Genomic DNA, 26,458 nt, shown 5'->3' on the forward strand with positions numbered 1-26,458 from the left:
GTTATTGGCATTTTTATCACTTTTCAGTCCACAAGAGTTCCCAGAGTGGTGTACAAATTTCATTGGGGACACTCTCTGCTCTCAGGCTCAAGGTTTATGGGACAAGAGAGAGAGACTGGGAGGAAGTAAGAAAAAACAAGTTACAGTTTTAATAACAGTTTCTGCAATTCATTACTGATTTAGGTTGAAGACAAAATAGAAAAGGAACCAAAGATGGACGTGATACAGAAAAACATAACGTCAAATGCAAAGGGTATATTTTTGCCAGATCAAAGTCGTTTGAAAAAATTTACCATCCCTAAAAGAGCTCCTGATAAAGGTACAGTAGACAAATAACAAAATAATCGTTTTTGATCATGTGTTATAGATCTGCCATAATTTAATAAGCAACGAAACAATGTGATTGTACTTCAGAAATGTATACTTTCCCAGGTCAGTTGTATCCTGACAGTTTCTGATGTTTATAATAGGAATTGACACTACCTGTGCCTTTTTGTCTCTCCTCTCTTCTGAAGAGCTTCCCCATATGATTGGCTGTGGTAGCATCCCTGTCTGGAGGAAGTAAACTTATTGGTTCCATAGGACAGAGCTTTCTGCCATAATGTTATGGATTGTTATCCCTAAAATGAGTTGCCTGACCTTTTAACTACAGTTCTAGTCAACAAATCCAAACCTTTTTATTGTGCCAGGCCTTCAAATTTTAGGTTTAGCTTTTGTCTGTGCTGGATTTATTCTTGTTTTCAATGTTTTTATTCTAGTTCAGCCCATCTTCAGCCTTTTTATTCAATAATACTATTATGTGAATGCAAACAGAGATGTACCTTCATTATCCATGATAATCTTTCAATAAAGATTGAATTAATTTTTTGTATATTATTCTGTATCATATTCAAAATTAAGTCACATTTGCAAAGAGAATTTTAATGGTTTACTTGTGTTTAAGCATCCTTGCCAGTTGTGGGAAGTGGCAGATGCTAATACTATTATCATTATTATTAAATTTAAATCCGGCCCTTCCTCCCAAAGAAGCCTAGGATGTCAGATTCTTCTGAGTACAGTAGAACCTCTACTAGGGCCCAATCCAAGTTGCGACCACAGCAAACCCGGAAGTAAATACCGGGTTTGCCATGATTCATGCACGCGCAGAAGCGGCTGCCACCGACTGCACATGCGCAGAAGTGCGCTGCCGCCAAATGCACCTGCGCACAACGGTGCTTCTACCAGTGACCTGGATCGACTTACGGACGGACCTCCGGAACTGATTACGTCCGTAAGTAGAGGTTCCTCTTCCTGCAAGGATTCCCACCTTCTGCTTTAAATATTGTCCTCCACTATGATGTGCCACCACTTCCTGAGTAATTGTATGGAGAAAAATGGCTGCTCCCATTAGGGATGCACCAACATGATTCAATCTGTTCCAATATTCATCTGTACTTTCATCTGGTATTTTTCCTACCACTGCAGTTGGTTTATTTTGCACAAGTCTATGGCGCTGTGGGTTAATCAGAAGGTTAATCAGAAGGCTTGCCGATCAGAAGGTTGGCGGTTTGAATCCCCGTGACGGGGTGAGCTCCCGTTGCTTGGTCCCAGCTCCTGCCAACCTAGCAGTTTGAAAGCACCTCAAAGTGCAAGTAGATAAATAGGTACCGCTTCGGTGGGAAGGTAAACGGCGTGCGCTGCTCTGGTTTGCCAGAAGCGGCTTAGTCATGCTGGCCACATGACCTGGAATCTGTATGCCGGCTCCCTCGGCCAATAACGGAAGATGAGCGCCGCAACCCAGAGTCGATCACGACTGGACCTAATGGTCAGGGGTCCCTTTACCTTTTTATGTTCCGTTTAATCTACTAACACAGAAACATATGTAGCTTTTATAGAGCACGTAGACATGCATAACTCAACCACGAACAGATACTTACAAATTTGTTACCTCTGTGTATTGCCTTTCAAATTTAATTAATTTCTACAGGGAATGCCCTGTTAGTCTTTTGCAGCAAAATAACCAGGGGCTTAAAAATCAAACTTAATGAAGTGCCTAATTGGCCACCATAATGCTATCCATGGTTGCAAACTTAATCAGATCTAATAGTCCCATTGTATTCAGAGGGACTTACTCACAGGTAAATGGGGTTAGGATTGCAGCTGCTCTTGCTACCTTGATTTTGCTGGCTACTATAAACTTGCCATCCTATCTCCTTTCCCTTACTCGGGCATCAGCTACATTTCGTTTAGCAGTTCAGTTAAAAGTCAAGAAAATCTGAAGGGTGAGGGAAAGGAAGGTAATTTTAAATTTAATGTCTCTTTTAAGACAGAAAGTTCAGGTGGTCAATAATGGGTAGTCAGAGCCAGATGATTCTTCCTACTTTGACAAAGGGACCTCTTTCCATAGGGAAAGAACAGCATTGAATGATACATTCAACTGAGTTTGAAAACTCATAAAATGTAGCAGATTGCGGCTGAAATCCTGACCCCATTTACCTGGCAGTAAGCCTCACTGAGGTTCATTGAGATTTATGGTACTTCTGAGTAAACATGGTCACGATTGTAGTCTTAATTGTAGCAAAATATAATTAAGAGCAAGAAAAGTAAAGAGGCACTTGTATACTGTACCTAAAAAAAAAAGATGCAAAGCAATTGACTTACTGTATTTTTCGCTCCAAAAGACACACCAGACCATAAGACGCACTTAGTTTTCAGAGGAGGAAAGGGGGAAAGCCCTGTTTTTTTGAGGGAGGGGGGGGTCAGCTCACAGTTGTGCAGCTTCTTTTGCAAAGAGGAAAATTCCCGTTTTTAAAGGATCAGCTCAAAGTTGTTGAGTTTTCTTTGCAAAGGGAAAAATCCTGTTCAACTCACAGTTCTGCTACTTCTGATAATCTAATCAACCAGATAATTCAATCAGCCAGTCACATGTTGCTGGGGAAACAAACAGCCTCCCTCTGCAGAACATTCAACAATGGAGGCCTGGGCAAGGGGGTAGCCGGAAGGGAGCTAGCGTCCCTTATCTCCCTCCCCGATCTCTTGCAATCAGCTGCTGAGCGGCTTCCTCTTTCGCTCTTGTTAGCCTTTAGCTCTTTCTTAAAAAAAAACAAAACAAAGCACGATCTGCTTTTTGCCCCTGGACAATTCGGCTCTCATGTTTGCTAGATCACCTGAGTGAGTTTTTTCACTGTGTTTTCCTTTTGGCTGCCCCCCCCCCATTTTAAAGTTTTGCTCTCCTTGCCCTCCACCCTTCCATCCCACCCTCTCCATCTTGTATCCCACAGATTGATGGAAACACAGACATATATTGAGGGGCCGGGGGAGAAAAAAAGGAACCCCCTGGTTTCTTTATATCCTAGAACTTCTTCTCAGTCCTTTCGCTGCCACTGTGCAAATTTTAATCCAAGCCAAAACTGGCAGCTTCCCTTTCCTTACAGAAGCTGGATTGGAAACTCCTTAGTACCTAAGCAGCAGGATGTTCAACCAAGCAGTGTCACATGTGTCCCTGCATAATATAGATACTGTACTACTTTAACTGGCAATGAATTAATTTCAATGACCTAATTTAAGCAAGTTTTTCCCTCTTGAGATTTTTTTTACTAAACCTTGTAACTTGACAGTAATCTCTTTGGGAGATTCTTTTGCCTGTGACCATCACTGTGTTGCCAGTGTTGCTTAGTAATCCCCATGACTGGAATTCTAATAGATTTCTTAAAACTTTTTATTTATTTGTGTTTAGGTTTGCTAACAGAGTGTTCCAATAATCAAAGAGACTGTAATGAGATTAAACAACGGCTGAGTCAAAGTTGCCTTGACAAAGAATGTAACCTCGAGTCTTTGTGGCAGTTCAGTAAGATGAAAATGGTTCACAATAAAGATCTGGAAGAAGAATTTGTTGCAAAGAGGTGAATTGTGCTTATATGAAGAGAAATTGATCCATTTTATTTATCATATTTGTCTTCCGTCCTTAGTCCCAATAAGTTTATATGTGGTGTTTTCTCATTGTATTCTAAAAACAATTACATGAAAAAGTGTGCATGCACACGAAAGCTCATACCAAAATATAAACTTAGTTGGTCTTTAAGGTGCTACTGAAGGAATTTTTTTATTTTGCTTCGACTCAGACCAACACGGCTACCTACCTGTAACTATGAAAAAGAGAGACTGACTTGCCCAAACCCACCTAGTGAGCCCAACTGCATGGGTGGGATTTGAACCCATGTCTTCTTCTCCATTCCAAATCCAACACGCTTGTCCATTACATGTGCAAAAGCTATAGGAGCCCTACCAGAAAAATCAAACACACACAACTAGCTATCCATGGTCATAACTGAACACAGATGCTGAAGTTTAGTTCTGGTTTCTCCTAGTCCCACTTAGGCAATTCTTTCTCCGGTCCTGAACCACCTGCCTTCCCTTTTGTTACAACCCCCCCCCCCATCCTGAACCACATATGCACCTCCTCTATTCCGCAGGAAATATATGCCCATTCATCCTGAATCATCCACCTCCTTGAGACTCACATGGTTCAATGGATTGTAGTAACAAGATTAATAGTATTACATTTTTTTCAGTTTTAGAGATAGGTAGCTACCAGTATCTAGAGACAGACCCAGGCTCTCTTTCTTGGATATAAAACAATCCATAGCATGCAGAAGAGCCATCATACTAAAACAGCCAATTATAATGTATTAAAGAAAACCAGCAACTATTAAGCAACCATCCATTTGCAATGTGGTCAGGGCCAGATTGTTACCTTTTCTTGCAAGTGGGTATAAAGCAAAGCATATATGCCAGTATTATGAAATTGCTTATAATCTAATAAAGTGAAGAAGCATTTATCTGAAATGTATAAAATTATTTGGAAATGCTATTATGTGTTATTTTTTATTGCTAGGACTAAGTTGCGTGAAGCAGGAAGGCAAGATAAAGAAACATCTAGCTTTTTACTTGTCTCTAACAAGGAAGTCTCAAACATTTGTCAGAGTGGCCTGCACACTGGTCATTCCAAGAAAGAACAACAAAATATTATGAAGCAACTTGGAAATCCTCAATTTGGCATATATTTATTCAGACACATTGATGTTGCTCTGAATTATGCATCCGAACACTCAATCCCAATAGAAAATATAATTATTTTCAGGGTAAGTGTTATACAGAAATGGTAAATAATAGGCAAGTGTTGTGTAGCATGAGGAGTCGTTGTTTTGTGTCCAAATCTCTTCTCCCAATAATTTTTCTCTCTGAATATAATGCATTTTTGTATGCAGAAGCCAAATTTAGGTTGCTAGGTAAGATGCTGAAAGTTGGGACCATTCTCTGAAATGCTACTGGCTCCATGCACAAGGCCAGCTAGGCAGGTGCAGCTTTATAGTCTCAATGTGTGGGTCAGACGATGATGTTGGGAGGAGCAGTTTGGATTTGTTAAGTGCTGAGTGTGTTCCAATCACAACAAAGAGGTAATTACAGGCCATCTTCAAACAGTGAAAGGGCAGTCCTCATTTATAATCTAACGCAGAAATACCATCAGATAATAGTGGTTAGTATACCTCAGATTCATATACATTTTTACTAAAATCTCAAGAATTTATATTTTCAATTCCAATGCAGGATTTAAATATCTTGCATTTGGACAAATGTTATATCTACTCCAGTTATTAAGTTTTTATACTGAAGCCTCTATGGGTGAGGTTTTTTTATTTTATTTTAAAGAAATCTGAAATCAGAATATAGGAGTGGATTCTTGAGAGCCAGTGTGGTGTAGTGGTTAAGAGTGGTAGACTCGTAATCTGGGGAACCGGGTTCGCGTCTCCGCTCCTCCACATGCAGCTGCTGGGTGACCTTGGGCTAGTCACACTTCTTTGAAGTCTCTCAGCCCCACCCACCTCACAGGGTGTCTGTTTTGGGGGAGGAGGGGAAAGGAGATTGTTAGCCGCTTTGAGACTCCTTCGGGTAGTGATAAAGCGGGTTATCAAATCCAAACTACTACTACTACTCCTCTTCTTCTTCTCCTCCTCCTCCTCCTCCTCCTCCTCCTCCTCCTCCTCCTCCTCCTCCTCCTCCTCCTCCTCCTCCTTCTTCTTCTTGATACTTGTCTGTAGTGTATATTTTATTTTCATGTTCGTTATTATCACCATTCATTATTTTACATTGACTGGTTTTTTGGGGGGGGGGGGTTGTAGTTATATGTTCTTAAGGGGAGTGGAACTTTTTTTCTGTGTTTAAAAAAGCACTTTGTTCCATATAGTTACTTCATAGGAAAAGATGTCCAGCTAGGTAACTGAATGCTATCATATGAGCATTTTACTGAAAATAACTCTGTTTTCTTTGATTTAATCTGATAGGTTCTCTTAGGAAAAGTGAAAAAAATTCAGCCTCCTAAAGGCAAAAAGAAAGTTGCTTTGGATCCAACTCCAAACTTTGATTGCCACATGTCCAGAATGCATCCTTCAGTTAAGGATTCATTGGAAGACCAGGCCATTGGTTCTTTGGTAGGGAATCCTTAACTTTTGCACATGTGACCTAAGCAGATGTCATATATTTCATTATGCTTGTTGTATTCTTGAAACTGTTTTTTCTTTTTTTAATTTTTATATTCTATTTTTAATTTTTTATAGTAACAGGATGAGTGCAGAATACAATTTAAAAAACAGTACAATCATCAGAGGCTGCTGCAAAACTAGAAAACTGTTTTGTAAAAATTTTAAAACATGCTTCAATGCCCACCTTAATAAAGTCTTTGCCCGACACCCAAAATACATGTTGACACCAAACTATCTTCTCTGAAAAGGGCACTCCATAACTGAGACCCCCATGACAGGGAAGATCCCCTCTCTGGAGGAGGTCCTCAGATGGAGAATGAAGGAATGGTATTTATTGTTGCCATTGGGTTGTGATGAGATTTGAAATGTGAAAAACACAGACTCTGATCTGGTAATTCCTTAGGGTAATGTGCAGTTGTAGAACTCTCTTCCTATCTTGTACTCAATCAGACTTTGTAGTTTATTTTAAGAAGCAAGCTACAGGTAGCTGATAGTTGGTGGAAGTGGTCATTTAGATAAGCCAGACACAACCCATTTAGACTTTTAAAGGTTAATACCAGCACACTGAATTGGATGCAGAAGTGAACTGGGAGCCAGTGTAATCGGTGCAACGTGTCAAACTCTCCTGGCCTACCCCCACCAAACATTTGCACAACTCCATTTTGCAGCCATGGAAGTTTAGAAACCATTTTCAAAGCAGACCCACAAAGAGCACATCTTAGTTTAAGGTGATAAAAAGCACTCTTGACCACAGCCTACACTTGCTAGTGTTAACTCTAGAGACATTCCCAATCTGCAAACTTGGTGCTTTAGGGGGAGTGCAACTTCCCATCTCCACCCAGAGCATGTCTCCCAAACCACAACGCCCCCATCTTCTCAGATTTAAGTACAAGATAGCTCTTTTTGCAGATGGCACACTGTTTTTTCTTTCTTTCAGTAGACCCACAGAACTCTGTCCCCAAATTTATGACAATCATATGTCTTCCTCTGAAGACGGTTCAGAAACTTTAGCTAGTGCAGAATTCAAAAGCAGGTTGCTCACCTGAGCAAGAGGATTTGAGCATATTACACCAATCCTGGTCCAACTGCACTGGCTACCAATTAGTTTCTAGGGCCTATTCAAAGTGCTGGTTTTGACCTATAAAGCCTTAAATGGCCCAGGGCCACAATACCTCAAGGACCACCTCTTTCCATATGAACCTACCCAGACCCTGAGATTATCTTTTGAGGTTCTCCTTCATGTGCCTCTACAAGAGATCCAGAGGGTGGCAACATGAGAACGGGCCTTTTTTGCAGTGGCTCCCTGTCTGTGGAATGCTCTCCCCATGGAGGTTTGTCTAGCACCTTCATTATACACCTTTAGGTGCCAGGCAAAAACAATCCTTTGACCAGGCATTTGGTTGATTCACATCTGCGGCTCTTTTAAAATGTGTTTGGAGGGATATTGGGTGGTTCTTGTTTTTATGTGTTTTGTAGTTTTATATTCTAGTTTTATCCTGGGAGCCAGTGTTAGAAACTGAGATATGAAAGCTAGGAGCTAAATGGCACCTTAAACCTAGGTTATGGGTGCAACAACGGAATGTCTAGGCACACTTTTTTATAACAAGAATACAAAGCTGAAAATGAATGAACTGCAGCTAAAATATTATGTTCATTTTTCACATGGTCTGGTCCAGGCACCCCCAAACTTCGGCCCTCCAGATGTTTTGGACTACAATCCCCATCATCCCTGACCACTGGTCCTGTTAGCTAGGGATCATGGGAGTTGTAGGCCAAAACATCTGGAGGGCCGCAGTTTGGGGATGCCTGGTCTAGTCCTTCTGTTACCCACCCCCCTAATAGTCTTAAGAGGGTCTCTTCTCCAGTCTTCAGAGTAGCTGGAAGTGGAGAGGCAGAAAAGGGGCCTCCTTTCCTTCCACTCTGCAGTTTCAGTCTGAAATCTGAGGCGCAGAGCTCAGAAACGGCTTGCACTAATGAAATTCCCTGTCACAAAATGTGCCTAGAACAATGGGAGTTTCAAACACTGCTGGGAATCACCCTGAGACCTGTTGGTATAGAACGGTATATAAATTTAATAAATATTTTAGCCACTTGTACAGACTGGCCACTAAAGTGGAAAAAGATGATGTACTTAGATAAAATTCAGTATGGAAGAAACACTTGTTAAAATACAGGCAGGCCTAGACCTAGAACACTGAGCCAGTCTAACAATAATCCTGGGGGGGGGGCAATAAACATCATTAAAAAGAGCATTCTGGCCAGACTGGTATATGTGTTTCGGGGCCTCCCACTTACCCCTACCCCCAACTGCCCTGGAAATACTTCGTTCCAACTGATGTATTAAGAAATAAATTGTGAGCTGCAAACAGACCTCATCTGGCATACACCAAACTACAGCTCCCAATGACAAACTTATAAGTATTACCGGTATCTAATTGCACAAGTTCCACAATGGCAACAGGAAGCAGATTATGAAATACCACAGTAGGCAGATAGAACTAGATTTTGTCAGCTAAACAACTGGGCAGCACTAAACTCTATAAGCATCTGGGAAACCCTGCAACATAAACTCCCATCATAGCTGCTATCGCACAAGCCTGGGTGGCAATAGCAAACCAAATGCACTTTGACCCATTTGCCCACCTCACCGTCAGACACAATCCACATATAACAGCCGAAAATCTTGACTTATGAAAAACATGGGGAGCGTGAGTATCTCTCACAGAACATACATAATTTTTTTTGTATGGCGTCTTTTCACAACAATTCAAGCCATGCTCAAGGTAATACTCTACCAATCGAGCTAACACCAGAAAATGCACAACTAAGTGGAACAATTTCCTCATAAATCACAAGACCTAAAGATAATATATGAGCAAAATTTGGCCCAGATGTCCCGAATGCAGCAGACACACTCCGGATCTCTTGCAAACAGCACATACCATCACCACCTCAAGAAAACTCAGTAAGTCCCTATACACAGTATGTAAAACACTTAAGGCCAATTAGACATAAGTGGAACCAACAATTAGAAGCCTGTCTTGATAACTGCACAGTGGGGAAAAGACCCATGTTTTATCAAACAAGGTACTCATGACATTAGACTTGGAATATATTCCTACAGGACACCAACACACCTTGGATGCATGCATGGACCTAACACCCACAGATCATTGCTATTCATGTAAACAGTCACAAGCAGGCCTAACTCGCCTATTATGGAGCTGCCCAGTAATCAAACCCTTTAGGACAGAAGTACAGACCAGAATTAACTTGGTTCTGGACAAATCCCTATTAAATAGGAGGCATCATTGGTTACATACCTGCCAGGAAGGCAGGTTTCATTGAGCCATGCTCGCAGCAAAATGAGTAGCTCTCCCAACACTGAAAGTCCAAGTCACACCAGGCACAGAAAACTGGATACAAGACCTACAGTTAGCAGCACATGAGAAAATTCTGCTATATAAGCTACATAAAAACACACCCTTGGATTTGGAGGACCATTTGGGAACTTTTCACCAAGTAGTACCTATAGCCAGAAGAAGTGGGAGACATAACAAAGGGATGGGAACTTGTCCAGTTCAACAGTTCATAATTTGGGACTCAAGCAGAGCATTGACACCCATTTATCGTCACCCTTATCTGAGCACGAGCCTGAACAGTGAATAACTTGTCGAACACCAGAAATTAAAATGCCATAAAAAGAATAACAAGGGGTGTGTGTTTGTGTAAAACTAAAATCTAATGTGCAAATACCAGAGTCGGAGGGGATGAGTTTGGGCCAGGCCATCATCCCCATCCCCCATCTCTCATGGGATGTGGATGTCTGCATATGGCTAAAGAGCTATGTGTGATGATTGTAACAACTTGGGGGTTGATTTCATTCTAACCAACTTACTTTTACAATAGCTTTTTATGATTTTGGTAGCAATTGCTTTATAGCAGGGGTGTCCAACCAGTAGATCACGATCTATTGGTAGATCCCCAGTTGATGGTGGTAGATCGCGGGGTCCTTATTGTGTACAAAAAGTTATGTGGAAAATGCTTAAAAACTCTGTGTAACCCTCCCCCCCAAAAAACTCAATAACTCTGGGCAATCCACCCACCCCACGCACGCTCCTCCCTCCAATGACAATGGGTAGATCACTGCCAGGTTTTTTAATACGGGGAGTAGATTGCAGTCTCTTGGGAGTTGGACATTCCTGCTTTATAGTTTAAGTTCATGCAGACGGGGATAATGCTTCTGTAATAGATCTAGTTGGACTCCTTTGTGGTGCTAGGTGCACATAGGGCTCTTGCTTCTGGCAGGACTGACAATTAGGATGAGGGCAGGTCAGGAAACTGCTACAGGAAGCAGTATGACTTACTATTTCGATTACTACAAAGCATTGTATGTGGAGCTGCCTTTGAAGGTGGTTCAAAAGTTTCAGTTGCTGCAGAATATGTCCCTTTTACTATTAGAGCATTGCAAGCACATGACAGTACCGTTATCATCTTCACTGGCTACTGGTCTGTTTCATTTACCCATTCAAAGTGCTGGTTATGACCATTTAAGCATGTCAAGGTTTGAGAACTTGGTATCTGAAGAATCAGCTCTTCAACTATGTGCTAACTGAAGGCTCTGGTGCTGAGCGCATTGCAAGCCCTACTTTTATAACCCCAGAGCGGACCTGACTGGGCCAAGTCTTCACTCAGGTCAACTTGGGAGCCCTGCCTGTTGGAAGCCCAGTTTTATTGCTGATAGGCTCCCAAGTTATTGCAAGAATTTTGGCACAGGAAGAGAGAGTTATGTCTGCTGTGCTAGAGGCCGGAAATGTTGGCTGTACAGCTGAGCTGCAAAGACTGCTCTCAATGAGAGAGGGAACAGGTATATATAAATTAAAAATGTAAATTAAAAAAAATCTACCCTTGCCTTTTCAGAGTTTAAGGGAGCTTATAATCAAATATTAAAATTGCAATAAAATAACTAGTAATTCAAGCTCTTAAATTAAATATTTGAATGCTTCCACAATAACTATAGTGTTTGATTTTAGATTTTTTTTCTTTAATTTTAGTTTTGTATGATGTTATAAATGGAAGGAGAGATATTTTTTAAAGTAGTGGATGTTGTACAAGTCAATTTTTCTGAAATATGACCAAAACCTGAAGTTATTTTAGCAGTCTTTGTCTATGATGCAATTTTACTAATCCTGCAAGTGATATTCTTGTGATATTTTTCATATTTTCAGATATATTTTTATGAATACAATGAACATTCAAAACCAGTGGACAAGCCTAGGCAATGCCTTCCATATGCAGTAATAGAAGTAAAATGCATTAATCAGAAAAATGCAACTGTCTCTGCTTCAACATCTTCGCAGTGCAGACCTCAAAAATTGCCTAAGCATGTGGGTAAGCTGATTATATAAATGTGTATTTCATATTCATAAATTAATACACTTATGCCTGTTCCCGACCCCTCCTGTTTTGTATGACTCTTGGGTCAAACTCTGTTTTGTACTAGGCTCCTGTGTTCTTCAGCTTCATGCTTCCACTACCTACAGGCCTGGTTCATGCATAGCACTGCCCATATTTTTAGGTAGAGTGTAGGTTGTTTTTTTTAAAATGTCTGAACCCAGTCCAACAGACTATCTGTGACTTGTTCCTGGATGACAAACAAACAGCAATGTATTTCCTGGGCTCATGAAATGTAACTTGCTTTAAGCTATGGTTTGGCATTATGTCTGAACCCTAACAGCATTGTTTTAACCATGCTTTGTTCAGCCACTCTAGATGCTCCCCTATGCTACAATGGCACTAGGCTTGGCTCACCTGTGAAACATCTCATGTTTGTTTGTTTGTTATTGCCCTAAGGTCCCTGGGCAGGTTACAGCATTAAAATACAATCTTGAAAACAATTCAAAACAGCTTACAGCCATAAAAATAAGATGGGTCCTGAAAACATACATATTTCAAGTGTTAAAAGCAAGGGTCTTCTGCAATCTCCGAAACCAGATGCACCTCCATGGGGAGGGAGTTCCACAGCTTAGGGTCCACTACAGATAATGCCCTCTATTGGCCTATCCCGACCCCAAGTCTCTGACAAACCATGGGTTAATGTGAATGCAGCTGTTTCCTCAAGTCTTTGTTTATTTAGATTGCCTTTTTTTCTTGTGTCCTTCAGCTACAGTCATACCTTGGGTTACGTATGCTTCGGGTTGTGTACTTTTGGGTTACGAGCACGGCGGACCCGGAATTGTTTACGTTCGGGTTTGCTGCGTGTGCATGCACATAAGCACAATATCACGCTTTTGCGCATGCGCAGAAGCGCTGTTCGGGTTACATACTTTTCGGATTACAAACAGCACCCCGGAACGGATCAGGTACGCAACCCAAGGTACCGCTGTATTCTGTTTCTCTACCATTTTCCCCTGCCTGCCTAGTACTCTTGTCTGTCATCTTGCCACTCTTTCTGGCAACAAGGTTTAGCTTTTTCTGCCCTTAGATCTAGAGTGGTCTTCAAAATAAAATTTTAAATCCCCTTTTATTGCTTTCACCTGGCTTCTCTTGCATTTCTTTCCTTTAGGCAGCGATTCCTAAGTGCATTTACTTAGGAGGAATTCCTATTGAAGCCATTGGAACTTACTTCTAAGTAAACATACATACAGCTTATTTTTGCCATCTGGTATTCCTCCCTGTTTGAGCCTGCTGCCTATTCCAGCAGAGGGAAACTTCTGGCACAACTGGGCTTGTCAGGCCTCCCCAATTGGCTTGCAACACTGCTTTGGACAGGCCACACCCATCTGTCACTAAACTAATGTCGTACATTGCCAAGCATGGCACTGGTAAAGCCATGGCAGCAAATGCTCCCAGTTGTGCCTTTGCAACCACAGCTTGAATTTGATGTTTAAATCTCTGGTGAAAGCAGCATGACTTGCATATGATGCCAAATTAAAACGGCGGAATGCAAGCCATAGCTGCAGATGAACCATTGTGAGTGCCCTCTTAAGTCATGCACTCCAGTTTTTCCTTTCCCATGCCTGATGTCAGATGCGCTCTAGCTTTTCTCCTCTTCTCTTCTCTTCTCTTTTCTCTTCTTCTCCCCTTGTCTGTGTAGCCATTCCTTCATTAAGGTCTGTCTATGCAAAGTTATATTCCATCCAGGCTGACCTTTTCCCTCACAGAATGTTGTGAATGTTCAGTTTGTTCTTTTTAAAAAGAAGATTAATGTTTTTTTTAAGTGTTAGGCACATCAATTTGTCTACTTAAGTTTCAGTTCGCAACTGTTCTTTGATGTCATAGGAAGCATCACTCCCAGAATGCCACATTTTAACCTGAAGAATATTGCACATAGTTTGGTCAAAAATACCTTCACAACCCTATACTTTAATCTGTTTCCTTGTATTTACAGGAAGAGGAAGAAGACTACCACTGGGAAACTGTACACGAGTGACAAGGATAGGCAAAAGCCAACTCATCTATGAACATTTCAGAAAGCCCATGATAGGTTGTGCAGTAAACTCAGAAAATAATGCATCTCCTTCATTTTCTGGAGGCCTACAGAACTGGAACAGCTCTATAGTTCAAACCCAAAACAAGCCCAAATCTACTGGAAGGTGGGATTCCACACATACAGAAACAAATGAAATTAATCTTCATTGTTCCCCTGATCCGGATGTCAGCAGAAATGTTAGAAGTGCCCATATTGAAAACTCTAATAAAAATCCTTTGAAAACTCATCCTGAAGTTCCTCCTGCCTGTGATAGCAGCTCAAGTACTGTAATTACTTCAAAACTGATTAAGGATCCAAGGTTAACAAAAAGGGAAAAGGTCCTAGGGAAGCAAAATGGAGAAGCAATCTTAGATGGGATTTCACAGTGTGAGAATGAGCTGGACTATAACTTGGAAATGAAAGTATCTGCTGCTCTAAGCATGCCATATCCTGTAACTGAGAATTTTCTTCTTAACTCCAAGAATGCAGTTGGTCAGAAGCAATATATGGAGAAAACATCTTGGGAAGAAAATTTGGAAGGGACTATATTGCCATCTGTGTTAAACAGAAATAAAGATTCCCCAGTAAATGGTGAGCAACGGTTAAGTAATGTCAAGAAAAACATTTTGGGTTCTCAGAATACTAATACAGATCACTGTTTGAAAACCTATGTAGGTGATAGTTCTTTAAGATCAAAGGTCTGCAAAACTAATAATTCAAACAGAACCCTTATGGAATATGTAAAAGGAGAAAAAGGAACAAGACATTCAAAATTGCCCTCATTACACCTAAATCCTTCTAAAACGTTGATTAATGAATGGAAATTTCCAGACCAAAATCCAGAAAGTGCAGCATTTGGCAATCATAAGATGGATAATAGAGGAGAAATGGAGAGCCAATTACAAGAAGATTATGCTTACATTTCTGAAATGCATTGCTCAACCAATTTGGATACAAAATGTTCTCAAAACAATTTTACTTCATCAGAGGAAGAACACAATGATAATGCTAACAGTTGTAGTCTCCACGATTACACATTGCAGTCGGAAGTTTGTAAAAAACTGCATATTTCTGAAAAGGTTATGGGAGAAGTCTGGGATGAAGATCTCAGTGAGCAGTCTACAGAGAATCAAATGGATGCAGAGAATTTTGAACAAAATGTGTGCCATGCAGTGATAGAATTTGAAAAATTCAACAAGATTGAAGCACCTGTAATGATTAATAAACAAATATATACAGCATGTGAAGTAGCAAACAGCTCAGTAGGTGAAAAAGAAGAGAGTACTATAGAGAAAGTAAAAGATAATTCTATCATAGAGAGAATCATGCATCAATCCCCAGCTTCCTGTGGAAGTGACACAGTACTGAGAAATTTTAATGGAAAATGTGTGTGTTTTCCTGAGTCAGTTTCATTGGATAAAAATACTTTTGGAGATAGCAAAGAGTGTCTTCTTTCCTCAGGAATATTTGTTGATGAACAAAGGAACTATAAAACAAACAACACAGCAAATACCAATGATTTTGATCAAATTTGCACAAGCGAGTTGGAAGAAAAAGGTAAAAGATATATCCCTACATTGCAGGTGCCTTCCTCAACAGAAAGTTCAGCAAAGGAAACATCAGAAAAAGAAGATTCTGTCAAGGAGGACGGGATAAGTGATATAAAATGCTGTATGGAGACTTCAATGAACCCTGAAATTTTGGATTCAGAAAGCTCAGGTTCTGACTTCAACTTCAGTGGTCAAGGTAGAGGCTCAACAACAGAAGCAAAGCTGATAAAAAGAAACAATAGAAAAGAAAAATGTGAAAGCCTGCATGACCAAGCATTTCTAACTAAAGGTACAGACATGGTGACTTGTCAAGAAAAAGATTGCACTGCCTCTGTGAGAAGTACCTCTGTTCCTGTACCTTTGGAGAATATAAAGTATACAAAATTTAAAAATGCTCAATCTCACTCAGAGATTTCAGGTCTTTCAAATGCAAATTTTGAAGAATTGAACAATAATTCCTCTTGTGAAGATGATTGTCTAGAAGTATTTGAACAGGATTTAGAGGTAAAATGCAATGACCAGAACCTGAACATCATTGGTGACTTTGAAAATACATTAGGAGAGTGTAAAAAATGTATCTCCACGTCACAGAAGCCATGTAAACATGAAAATTATTTGGAGAAAATGGATGAGTATCATTTTTTACAAAAGCGTATTGATTGGGATAATCTCTTAGGAAATCCTAGTCAGAATACAAAGGTGTCTGGAAATCCCTCTGTGGAGGAGAATAAAAATGATTTGGAAGAAAAACCTGAATTGTTTGTATGTCCTGACCTGCAGATTACAATCACCAACATAATTCAGCCAAAACTGAATTCCCCTCATAGCTCTTCCAGAATGAAGACAGATATGGGGAAATGTTCAGGACATAAAATGGATATTAAATGGTTGCAGGAGAAAAATGCCAAACATCACAGAAGGAAAGAACAGAACAATTCAGATGAGAAGTATGTATTTTCTTCAATGTCCAAGGGACAAGTTGAAACATTTGTGCAGTCAGAAGAGTATATTAAGAATGTTTTGAATACTCTTAACACTCAAGCATTGTTATGTAAAAACAAACACCTTTCTCAGAAAATAGATGGAGCAATGTTTCACTTAAGAAAAGCACATCGGAGGGTTCAGAAATCTTTAAAAATATTATCAAAAGCGGGAAGGAAGAAATCAAGTGAATCATCAAAATCATGTGAAGTCCTACAATGTGTATCCTCATCTAACTGCGTTTCAGATATGCCTTGTAGCTGTGATAACGCGAGAAATGCAAAACTAACTAAACTTCACACAGTCTCCGAGAAATCTAGCTTAGATACCATGGAATTGAAAAGTACAAAGCCAAGCGGTGACAAACACATTATGAGCAATGAGCAGAAGATTCATTTAAATGTCATCTCTGGATATAAGACCCAAGAAAATATAAATACCAGCATGGTAAGCACGGAGCACGACATCAGCTCTGAAGTTAATAGATGTACAAGCAAAGATAGTGCAAAACATTTGAATACAGCTGTTGAGAAAAAGGAGTCATGTGTCAATCGAGAAGACAAAAGAAAAGATGAAAGGACTTGTGACTCTGATATCAAGGCAAGTGCAATTAAATTTGCCATACCAGTTCAAGCGGCATTAGAATCTTCTGCAAAAGTGAACATTTTAAAAGCAGATAATATTTCCATAATGCTGGAAAATGTTTTTTCTGATGAAAACAAAGCTCTGGGAATAGCCCCAGCACCACAAATAAAGATAAGCTTGAGTGCCAAAGCTTCATCCAATGATTACGAACTTTCTCCTGTGTCCTTGGAAAATAACTGTTTTTCAAATGAACCTTTTAACAACTGCAGAGACCTCAGTCATGACATCAAACATCCAGAAGTAGGATTTGAACAAAAATCCCTTGATTTTATCATTAGAATATCAGAGATCTTGAGAAAGGCAGATGAAGCCACATCTTTGAATGTATTACTTGAACAAGTTATATTTTGCAGAAGCGTTCTTCCCTCCTTCGTTAGAGCTTTCGAAAAAAAGCAGGGATGCTCTTTTGAACATGTCTTGGTTTCGAGGGAGATACTTGAGAGTACTGAAAGAAGGGTGCAGGCTATTAATAAATTGAAACCTTCTGCTATAGAATCCCTGATTGAACTACAGATCATAATGGAAACCATTGAATTCATTGAAAATAAGAAGAGACTTTTAGAAGGTGTACCAACCTTCCGAAGCTTGCTTTGGTATGATGATTCACTGTGTAGGGAGTTGTTTGGTGGGCAGTCAGGTTACCAACAACAATCAAATTTCTATCCTGCTTTTCAAAGGAGACTAGAATATAATGCTCTTGATGAGTTACAAACCCATCACAAACAATTAGTGGATGCCTTTAATAACACAAGCTGGGAACATAATTCTTACTATTCCTTCTTGAAGTTGAGGCGAGAAATAGAGGAATGTGAACAAGCAATGAAAAGCAATTCCAATTTCTCTGATTTTTTCCTTTCTGTCCCATATGTTTGTGGAGCTAACTTTGGAGATACTCTTGATGACTTAGAACATGCAAGAAAAAATACAGTAGATTTAATAAACAGATCTCAAACTCCTGGCATTAATCTGAGGGCAGAAAAGGAAGAGCATCTTTGGTTCATAATGGAGATTATTGTTACAAAGGTAGAATTCATAAAAACTTGTGAAGATGTGAATATAAAAGCATCACTGTTTGGACTTGAGCACATATTTTTTGATGCTGCTAAAAGTCTTGCTTGGACAGAAAGAGTTAAGTTTATAAATGGAGATTTTAAAGGTGAGGAAAGACAATCAATCAAAATAAATGAAGCTGACCTATCTAAACTCTATGAGACTTATCAGCTTATGATAGAGGAGTTTGGAAGAAGAAACCTCCACAGTGCTATTGAAGAACAGACTTTCAAGAAATCTTCAGTAGATTCTTGTAATTGTGAAATGGCAGGCAAGCAACAAGAGGCAAATTATTGTATTACAAAGTCCCTCATTGTACACCAGGATATTGGTTTTATTGGTGAAATATTAGGTGAAGCACAGTCTTCAGATACTGAGAGATTACAACAGCTCGTGTGTAGATGTACAGAGCATATGGAAATGTTGAAACAGTATTTTCAGATTTTACAGGAAGAGAGTGACAGTGTTTTAATCACAAAAGAAAATGTGCTGGGATTCTTGAAAAGTGGTGGCATAAATCCTGTCATTTTGAAACCAGAAGCTGTTGAGGTGTATGCTGAAATGACAATGGTACATGAAACAGTTCTTTTTCTTGAAAACTCAATAGCAAGAAGAGTAGATAAACCAAGATTTCGAAGTTTGTTATGGTTTGATACATCACTTGTACCTGAACTTTTTCGATGTCAAGAAAAAATGGCTTCCTTCTCTTACCGGAAAGGCAACCTTATAGAAATTATAGACTCTTCCATCTCTGAACTTAAAGGTGAGTGGGATGCTATTCATGGCTATGCAGGAAATTTGAATTGGTCATATGCTCTTCATCTTCTCAAGAGAGAGTTTGAAGAACTTTCAGAAACTAGAAACCTGCTGCAAACATCGAAGTCCTTCAGTTCTATGTGTGTCAACTTGGTACCGTATACTATAAGTTTAAACTATGGAAGTACTGTGTCTGAACTAGAATGCAACTACAATCAGTTTTCTTCACTTCTTGACAAATTGATGATGTGTGAAAGGAAGGATATAGGGAAAATGGCTCACATAATGAAAATAATGAAGACTATTGAGCATATGAAGTTTGTCTGTTCTAAACAGGAAAAATCACCTTTGCCGCTGGTTATATATCAAATGGTTAAAAACTGGAGAAAATCTTGCCAGTTGAAAAGACAAGGTCTGGATACTGCTGAAGGACATAGCCCCAAACACAGTATGTGCAGCAGTGGCCTCCCAGCTTCCCAGGCCTCAGATTACCAGTCTCAACACAAAAGACCTGCCAGTATCACTTCAGAAGATTGTTCCAGTTCATTTGAGGAGATGAGTGATCCCTCGCCTACAAAAAAGATAAAGGTAAAACCACTTGGCTCAACACTTTTGTTTTTAAAGAATGATATAGTGACAATGATACATAATTTTATTTGGTTCTAAATATATTTAATGTATTATTTTTGTTCACAAATGTGGTGATAGAATTCTTCGAAAAAAATTGCAAGCATTACACATGGCTACTAGTCACAATGTATGTATATTGCCCAGCATTTGCAATATTGCTTCTAAACTCTGCCTCTGATACTGGAAGTTGTATTGTGGCGTCTAGTGGCTGGTTATGTCTTAACTAAGCTTTTTATGGGAAGATGGGTAGTATTAGTGGCATTCCAGGAACATTAAGGGCACATTAAATTACCAAATCTTGCAAATAGGGATGTTGCAAATATTCAATCAGAGCTTTCCAAAAATGTAGGATTGATGGGAGCAGGGCTGTCCCAGCCTTCCCCACTTCCCAACACCAAAACTCCTTGTTGGGGCATGGAGAGGATGTAGGAAGTGGCAAACAATCCTCAGCCCTGCAGGATTAATTTTCCCCACAAAGGACTAGGACTACTGCAGTGGTGACCAATCTCATTCCTCATGAGAAAAGATGTTATGCTAAGGCAGGGGTCCCCAGACTACGGCCCGCGGGCCAGATGTGGCCCAATTGGTCTCCCAATCCGGCCCGCTCCGCCGCCCGCTCTTGCGGTGCGCTGCGCAGCGGCGCCATTCCAGATCTGAAAAAAATCGCCGAAAATCGTTTCTGCGCCTGCGTATGGGCCTCTCCCGACCCAGAAGAGGTCATTTCCAATGCACTTCCGGGTCGGGGGAGGCCCATACGCATGCGCACAAACAATTTTCGGCGATTTTTTCGGCCTGGAAGCGCGCCACCGCGCCAGTAAATGGGTGTGTGCATGTGCACTGGCGCGCCCTCCCCCACCCTCCGGCCCACTGCGCGCGCCCTCCCCCCGCCCTCCAGCCCGCCGCGCGATCGGCGCGGCGGGCACCGGCCCAAAGGCGGGTAAGTCTGGGGACCCCTGTGCTAAGGTATCAAAAGTGCCCTCTACTGCCTGCCTGCTATCCATGTTCTGCCCAATCCAAGGTATATTATTAGACCCCTGGAGTGATGCAAATCATCCTTTGTATCTTTCTGAGTGCATTACAAATCTTTGTGAGGGTTTAAATAGAACAGTCTCAAAAAGCTCAAACCTTTGTAAACATTGAGTTTGAATCTGTCTAAAAGTAATCACATAGTGAATGAGTTTTGGTCTAGGCTCACCTGGATAGTGAGCATTGGAGCAATGTTGTGTAAGGCCACCATAAGGAACATTATTATGGTTTTGTAAAAGAAAATAAGAAAAAAAGAAAATAATCTGGTGTTACAAACTAGCCCACATATTATTGCAGTTATGGAGGTTTGGAGAGGTCCCCCCCAAATAATAATAATAATAATCCTGCCTTTAATTGTATGATTCATATACAATTAAATGTTTGTATCTGAAGATACTACTAAGAAGGGAGATGTTTTTCCTCCCCCTTTTATTAAAGATTTTATTGGTTTACAAAAGAACATGCATCTCTATTTTCAGATCATAAAGTCATTTTTACGGATCAGTTCTATTCAATGTGAGACATTGATATTGTATACAGTATAAGGTGGGGGGAAGGGAGTTGTAAACTTTACTTAATTTATATAGTGTATGTGCAAGACTAAGAAGGGAAATGTATGCACACCTGGAATTAGCAAGGAAATTTACATCAGTTAAGAAGTTTTGTTTGCAGAATTGAAATAGAGAATATAATCATTTCTTTGTTTCATAAAAATAATACACTGTTTGTAGAAAGAAGAAAACAACCCTCAAAGTGATTTGTAACATCGATAAAACAGGGTTTCCCAAAATTGCATCTCCAGCTGTTTTTGGACTACAACTCCTGTCATCCCTAACTAGCAGGGCCCAGTGGTCAGGAATGATGGGAACAGAGTCTCATGATCTAATCTAACATCTTGTCCTGTCCAACAGCACAAAAGGCTTTCCCATTGTTTTTACATTTTATAGAACTTACAGAAAAGTGTTAAAAGAATTATTGTGCATAATATACTTACATCAGTTTGTTTTAACTTACTAGATTGCTGATTCATTGAAGACAACCAAAGAAAAGATAAACGAAGAAGAAACTTGCAGGATTTTAAGGTATAAATAGTAAAACAGTAACAGTGCCTAGTGGACTTTTTTGAAACATGTTACTTCCATAACTTTTTATACAAATTTTGTGGATCAGGCCCTTCTCAGTGTTAGAACTTTATTTAGAGGATTTCTATCGCACTGTTCAACCAGAAAGGCTCCCAGGCCTTTCATGCTATCAGGTGGAACTATATCGCATATGTTTGTAATCACCACTTGCAACAACAGCTTTCTAAGGCATCAATCAATATATGGAACTCTGGACATTATCCTTTCGATTATTTTGCTGGATTGTTTAATTCCATCTGTCTACCTTATTTTTATGAGTTATATTTAGATTATTTTATTATTTTATTCTGTTTTGGTTTGTACTTGTATTTTGAAAACCCAATAAAAAATTACGTATTTATTGAATTTATAAACCGCCCTATATCCGAAGATCTCAGGGCTGTTCACAGAACAAAACCAGAATATAAAACCACAAAAAATATAATCAAAATAAAAGCAACAACCCAATAAGCACCCATTCCCCCCCAAAACCCCTCACATTTTAAAAGGGCATAGGATTTTAAAATGATTTTAAAAAACAAAACGCCACCAGAAAGGCAACCAGGATGGCTTACATAGAAACAATTAAAATAAGACAATTCTTGTCCCCAGGCTTAAAATCTAAAAGACCAACTACAAAAGGAAAACTGGATAGGTAGGAGGAGGCGGTGAAGGGAAGCAAACTCAGATACTGCCCCTTAAAGTTAAATAGTACTTTTTTAAAAATAAAAAGCAGCTGGGATGGAAACAGTTCAGGGACAGGTCTTTCAGAGGTGAGGGAAAGTCCCTGCTTCTCATCTCTCCTACTGTGGCAGGGTACTGTAATGGCTGATTCTAGGTAAAGGAGAAAAGACAGTATTTGGCATATAATGTGCACATATCTAAAAAGACTTCTAATTAATGTTATTTGATACACATTTAGAACAGAATGTAAACAGAGAGGTGGACATGAAATGCAGGTGAGTATAGTAATTATTAACTGGCAATTCACAAAAAATAGTTGTGTTGCTAATGTGACTTCCAGGCATTGGTAAGCCAATTAATGCATGCCTTACAGACAGACAGTACATGTACGTACTGTCTCCCCACTTGAACCCTGTGATTTGTTTCAAAGGGTTGAGGGAAATGCCAGAACAGATTTAGAGGATACACACTGAGAGAAAAGAAAGTTCCATTGCACAGTAAAAAGCATTGATAGAACAAATGGGTTGATTTCTCCCTGCTTTTTTGGTGTGCCATGTTTTTTTAACCAGCTGCCGAAGTAGCCTTTCATGTGAAATTCCTTGTAGACCTTGGTTAAAATAAACTCCGTTATCCACGTTTATACAAGTGGTTCATTTGAATATCATTAGATAGATCTGGTCAAGGAACAGCCTCCCTTGTACTTTAAAAGTAATCTCTTCATAAAACGTAACCTGATAAAACATTATTTATCTCTGAGGATTCATGTGTTTTTCTTGAAAGAAATTTCATTCTTGAACAAATTTTAAGCAAAACATTCACATTTTTGTTTCTTTTCTCCTATTACATGATTTGTGTGCTCTTGTATGGAAGAAACTTGTGTTGCCTGTGGGAAGGTCTGCTGAACAGTATTAGATCTAGTATTAGATCTTCACGAAATCTAAAGTTGATGAAACATACTTTTGAGAGGTCTTCAGCCTGTCTTGTTTTTGCTTTTTAGTTCTATAAATTCCATCTATTAAATGCCTTTTAAAGCTTTCCCCTTATTTGGAGGTAGGCATCCCCTACACCCTTTGAGGGATTAAGGTTGCCCATTTGGGCAATGGACATAACATTTTAATATTCTGCACACATAGGCCAATAGGTTTCTCTCTCGCATACACCTTGCGTAAATTGTTCAGGGTCATTAAAACAAAAAGAGACTGTGAAGAGCTCCAAGAAGACCCCTCCAACTGAGTGAAAGGTCAGTAAAATTGCAAATGCAATTGAATGTAAACAATTGTAAAGCGGTAGATGTTGAGGGGGCACACCCTTTATTTCACATTTACATTGGTAGTGACAATTCAGGAACAAGAACTTGAGGTTGACCCAGTATGTAGCAGCAGTGGAAAAGTTAAATTATATGATAAGGATCATTAAGAAAGGAATTAAAACTGATGATAATGTGATTATGATATGGTATAATATAATGTGATTGTACAAATCTATGGTTAACCACTTTTGAAGTACTGTGTACTGTTCTGGTGTACTGTACTGCTCAAAAAGCATATTGTAGAGTTGGGGAAGGTTCAAAAAAGTGCAACCCAAATTACCAAAGGGGTGGAGCAACTCCCTTATGAAGAAAGGCTGCAGTATTTGGGGCTTTTTAGTTTGAGAAAAGGGGAGCAAGAGGTGACATGATGGAAGTTTTTAAAATTACCGCATGGAGAAATTGGATAGAGAAAAGTTTTTCTCTCTTGTACACAACACTAGAATTCATGGATTTCTAATGAAGCTCTGTGTTTGAAAATTCAGGACAGATCAAAGAAATTTATTCCATATGTCGTACAGGCACCCCCAAACTGTGGCCCTCCAGATGTTTTGGTCTACAACTCCCATGATCCCTAGCTAACAGGACCAGTGGTCAGGGATGATGGGAATTGTAGTCCAAAACATCTGGAGGGCCGAAGTTTGGGGATGCCTGATGTAGTATGTTCACTCCCACAGGAGGCAAACCAGCTTGTTTGGCTTTAAAAGAGAATCAGACAGATTCATGGAGAAGAGTACTATAAAAGGCACTAGCTATGAGAACTTTGCCTCCACAGTTGGAGGCAGCAATCCTTCTGAATACCAGTTGCTGGAGACCACAGGAGGGGAGAGTGCTTTTATGCTCAAATCCTACTTGCTGGTTTCCCACAGATGTCTAATTGGCCACTGTGTGTATAGGATGCTAGACTAGATTGGCCATTGGTCTGAGCCAGCTGGCTTTTCTCACATTTTCTTCAAGCTAATAATTTTTTTATTATGATAACCCATGCCCAGATCATTTGATGAATCTAGTAAGATTAGCTACCCACACTTTTCCATTATTCACACCTTTTCTTTTCCATTATTCACACTTAAGGCAGCTGGAGAATAGTGATGCAATGTTTCCACCTTGAAGTGTTAGTACTGTATTGAAACAAAATATATTACAAGATTATAAAAATAGGAACCAAGCAAATGTTTAGAAATAAATACATAAACAATTTATGTTTTTGTGCATCTTAGAGTAAATGCAGATCAGGTCCAAATTCTAATAGACCATTGATATTCTCGTGTTTCAAAAATCACTAACTAAAAAAAAAAGTTTGGTTTTTGTTTTGCAGAGTGAGTGGAAAATATAATTTCCCTAAAGACAAAGAACTACAGTTAAGCATTTCAACAGACAATATGTGGAATAAAAAACCTGGCAGTTTGAGAGAGACAGCACCGATCTCACCTTCACAGTTAAAAGATTTGAAAGCTGCTTATCCCTTTGAAAGCATTCAGTCTTCACCAAAGGTCTCAGAAACAAAGTTCCTTTTTTCAAACACATTAGTTGGTCAGCAGAATCTAGCAGATCTAAAAGATTTCAACGAGAGCAGCTGGAATGCAAAAGACCATGACCAAGAATATATTGCATCCCACAATGAGGGAGGTGAAAGTCTTTCTTTACCTTCAGTGACAGTTGAGTTATTACAACAATCTCCTGAAAACTCTCCCACTAGAGATGCTGCTAATTCTGTGTTGGGTATGCTAAATGAGCACCATAACTTAAAATCAGATGTCCTGGGAAATGCTTCACATTTAATGCCTGAATGTAGCACAGCTTTGAGTTCACCTCTAAAATCTGATCGAAATGAAGGGAAATGTGGACAGGAAAAAAATGCGACCCCCAACTGCACAACCACATATAATTTAGATTCCACAGTGATGACAGAACTAAATAAAGCCACGGAATTGGAGCATTTGCAGATGGAACCATCATACAGCGAAAATAACAAAACCAAATTTTCACCTTTAAATCAAAATGAAGAGACTGAGGAAACCTCTCAGTTGCAGAGTTCTCCTGTGCATATTTATGGTGCAGTTTATCCTTATTACTCTTGGTACTTATATCAAAATCATTGCAATACTCACTCAGTAACTCAGACATACCAGGAATTAAATTCCTGTGAAATGCATCCGCTGACACCTGGCATGTCCACAACTACAAGCATGGTGTATAACACAGAGTCTAGTATGTTTTGTTCACAGACTTTGAGTCATTTCAGTGTTGGAGAATCACAAAGGTTTAACTTAGCCCAAACCTATCCAATGTATGGTTATGTCAGTTCTGCTATGGCCTTTCCATATAGCAATTGGCAACAGCCATTGTGGTATACAGAAAACCAGCCTTGGGCACAAGTTGCTTTTCCGTATCCTTCCAATAATGGCTCAGAAGATTATGTGGCTCTACAGTAGGAACTAAATCAAATTTTAAAATGAGCGGGCTTTTTTTTTTTTTAAAGTGATATTTAGTTGCCCCTTAGTATGTGTCTAGTAAAAATCTAGCAAAATCAACATGATACATTTTACATGAGTCAGATGCTTAAAATACCTTTTTGTATATCGTTAAAGGTTTCATTCCTTTAAAAACAGACCTGAACTAGACCTTGGACTAATGTATCCTAGGAGAGTGGTTTAAGAATTTTTTTAAAAAAAGCCCTGAAGGAAATAAACTTCATTTGAAAGTTAACAGACTGGTCC

The 26,458-nt window shown here is 39.5% G+C and overlaps 1 protein-coding gene across 1 annotated transcript; it reads left to right on the forward strand.

The window, feature by feature from the left end:
* The first annotated feature begins 213 nt into the window (after window positions 1–213).
* Window positions 214–26,173, forward strand: TEX15 (testis expressed 15, meiosis and synapsis associated). Its single transcript, XM_035097180.2, has 8 exons — window positions 214–319; window positions 3,716–3,881; window positions 4,874–5,120; window positions 6,321–6,467; window positions 11,747–11,909; window positions 13,915–19,559; window positions 21,645–21,709; window positions 25,057–26,173. The coding sequence occupies exons 1-8, from the start codon at window positions 214–216 to the stop codon at window positions 26,171–26,173; spliced, it is 7,656 nt and encodes a 2,551-aa protein (XP_034953071.2).
* The last annotated feature ends 285 nt before the right edge of the window (window positions 26,174–26,458 follow it).

This window comes from Zootoca vivipara, chromosome 16 (genome assembly GCF_963506605.1).
Source record: "Zootoca vivipara chromosome 16, rZooViv1.1, whole genome shotgun sequence".
Taxonomy (NCBI): Eukaryota; Metazoa; Chordata; class Lepidosauria; order Squamata; family Lacertidae; genus Zootoca; species Zootoca vivipara.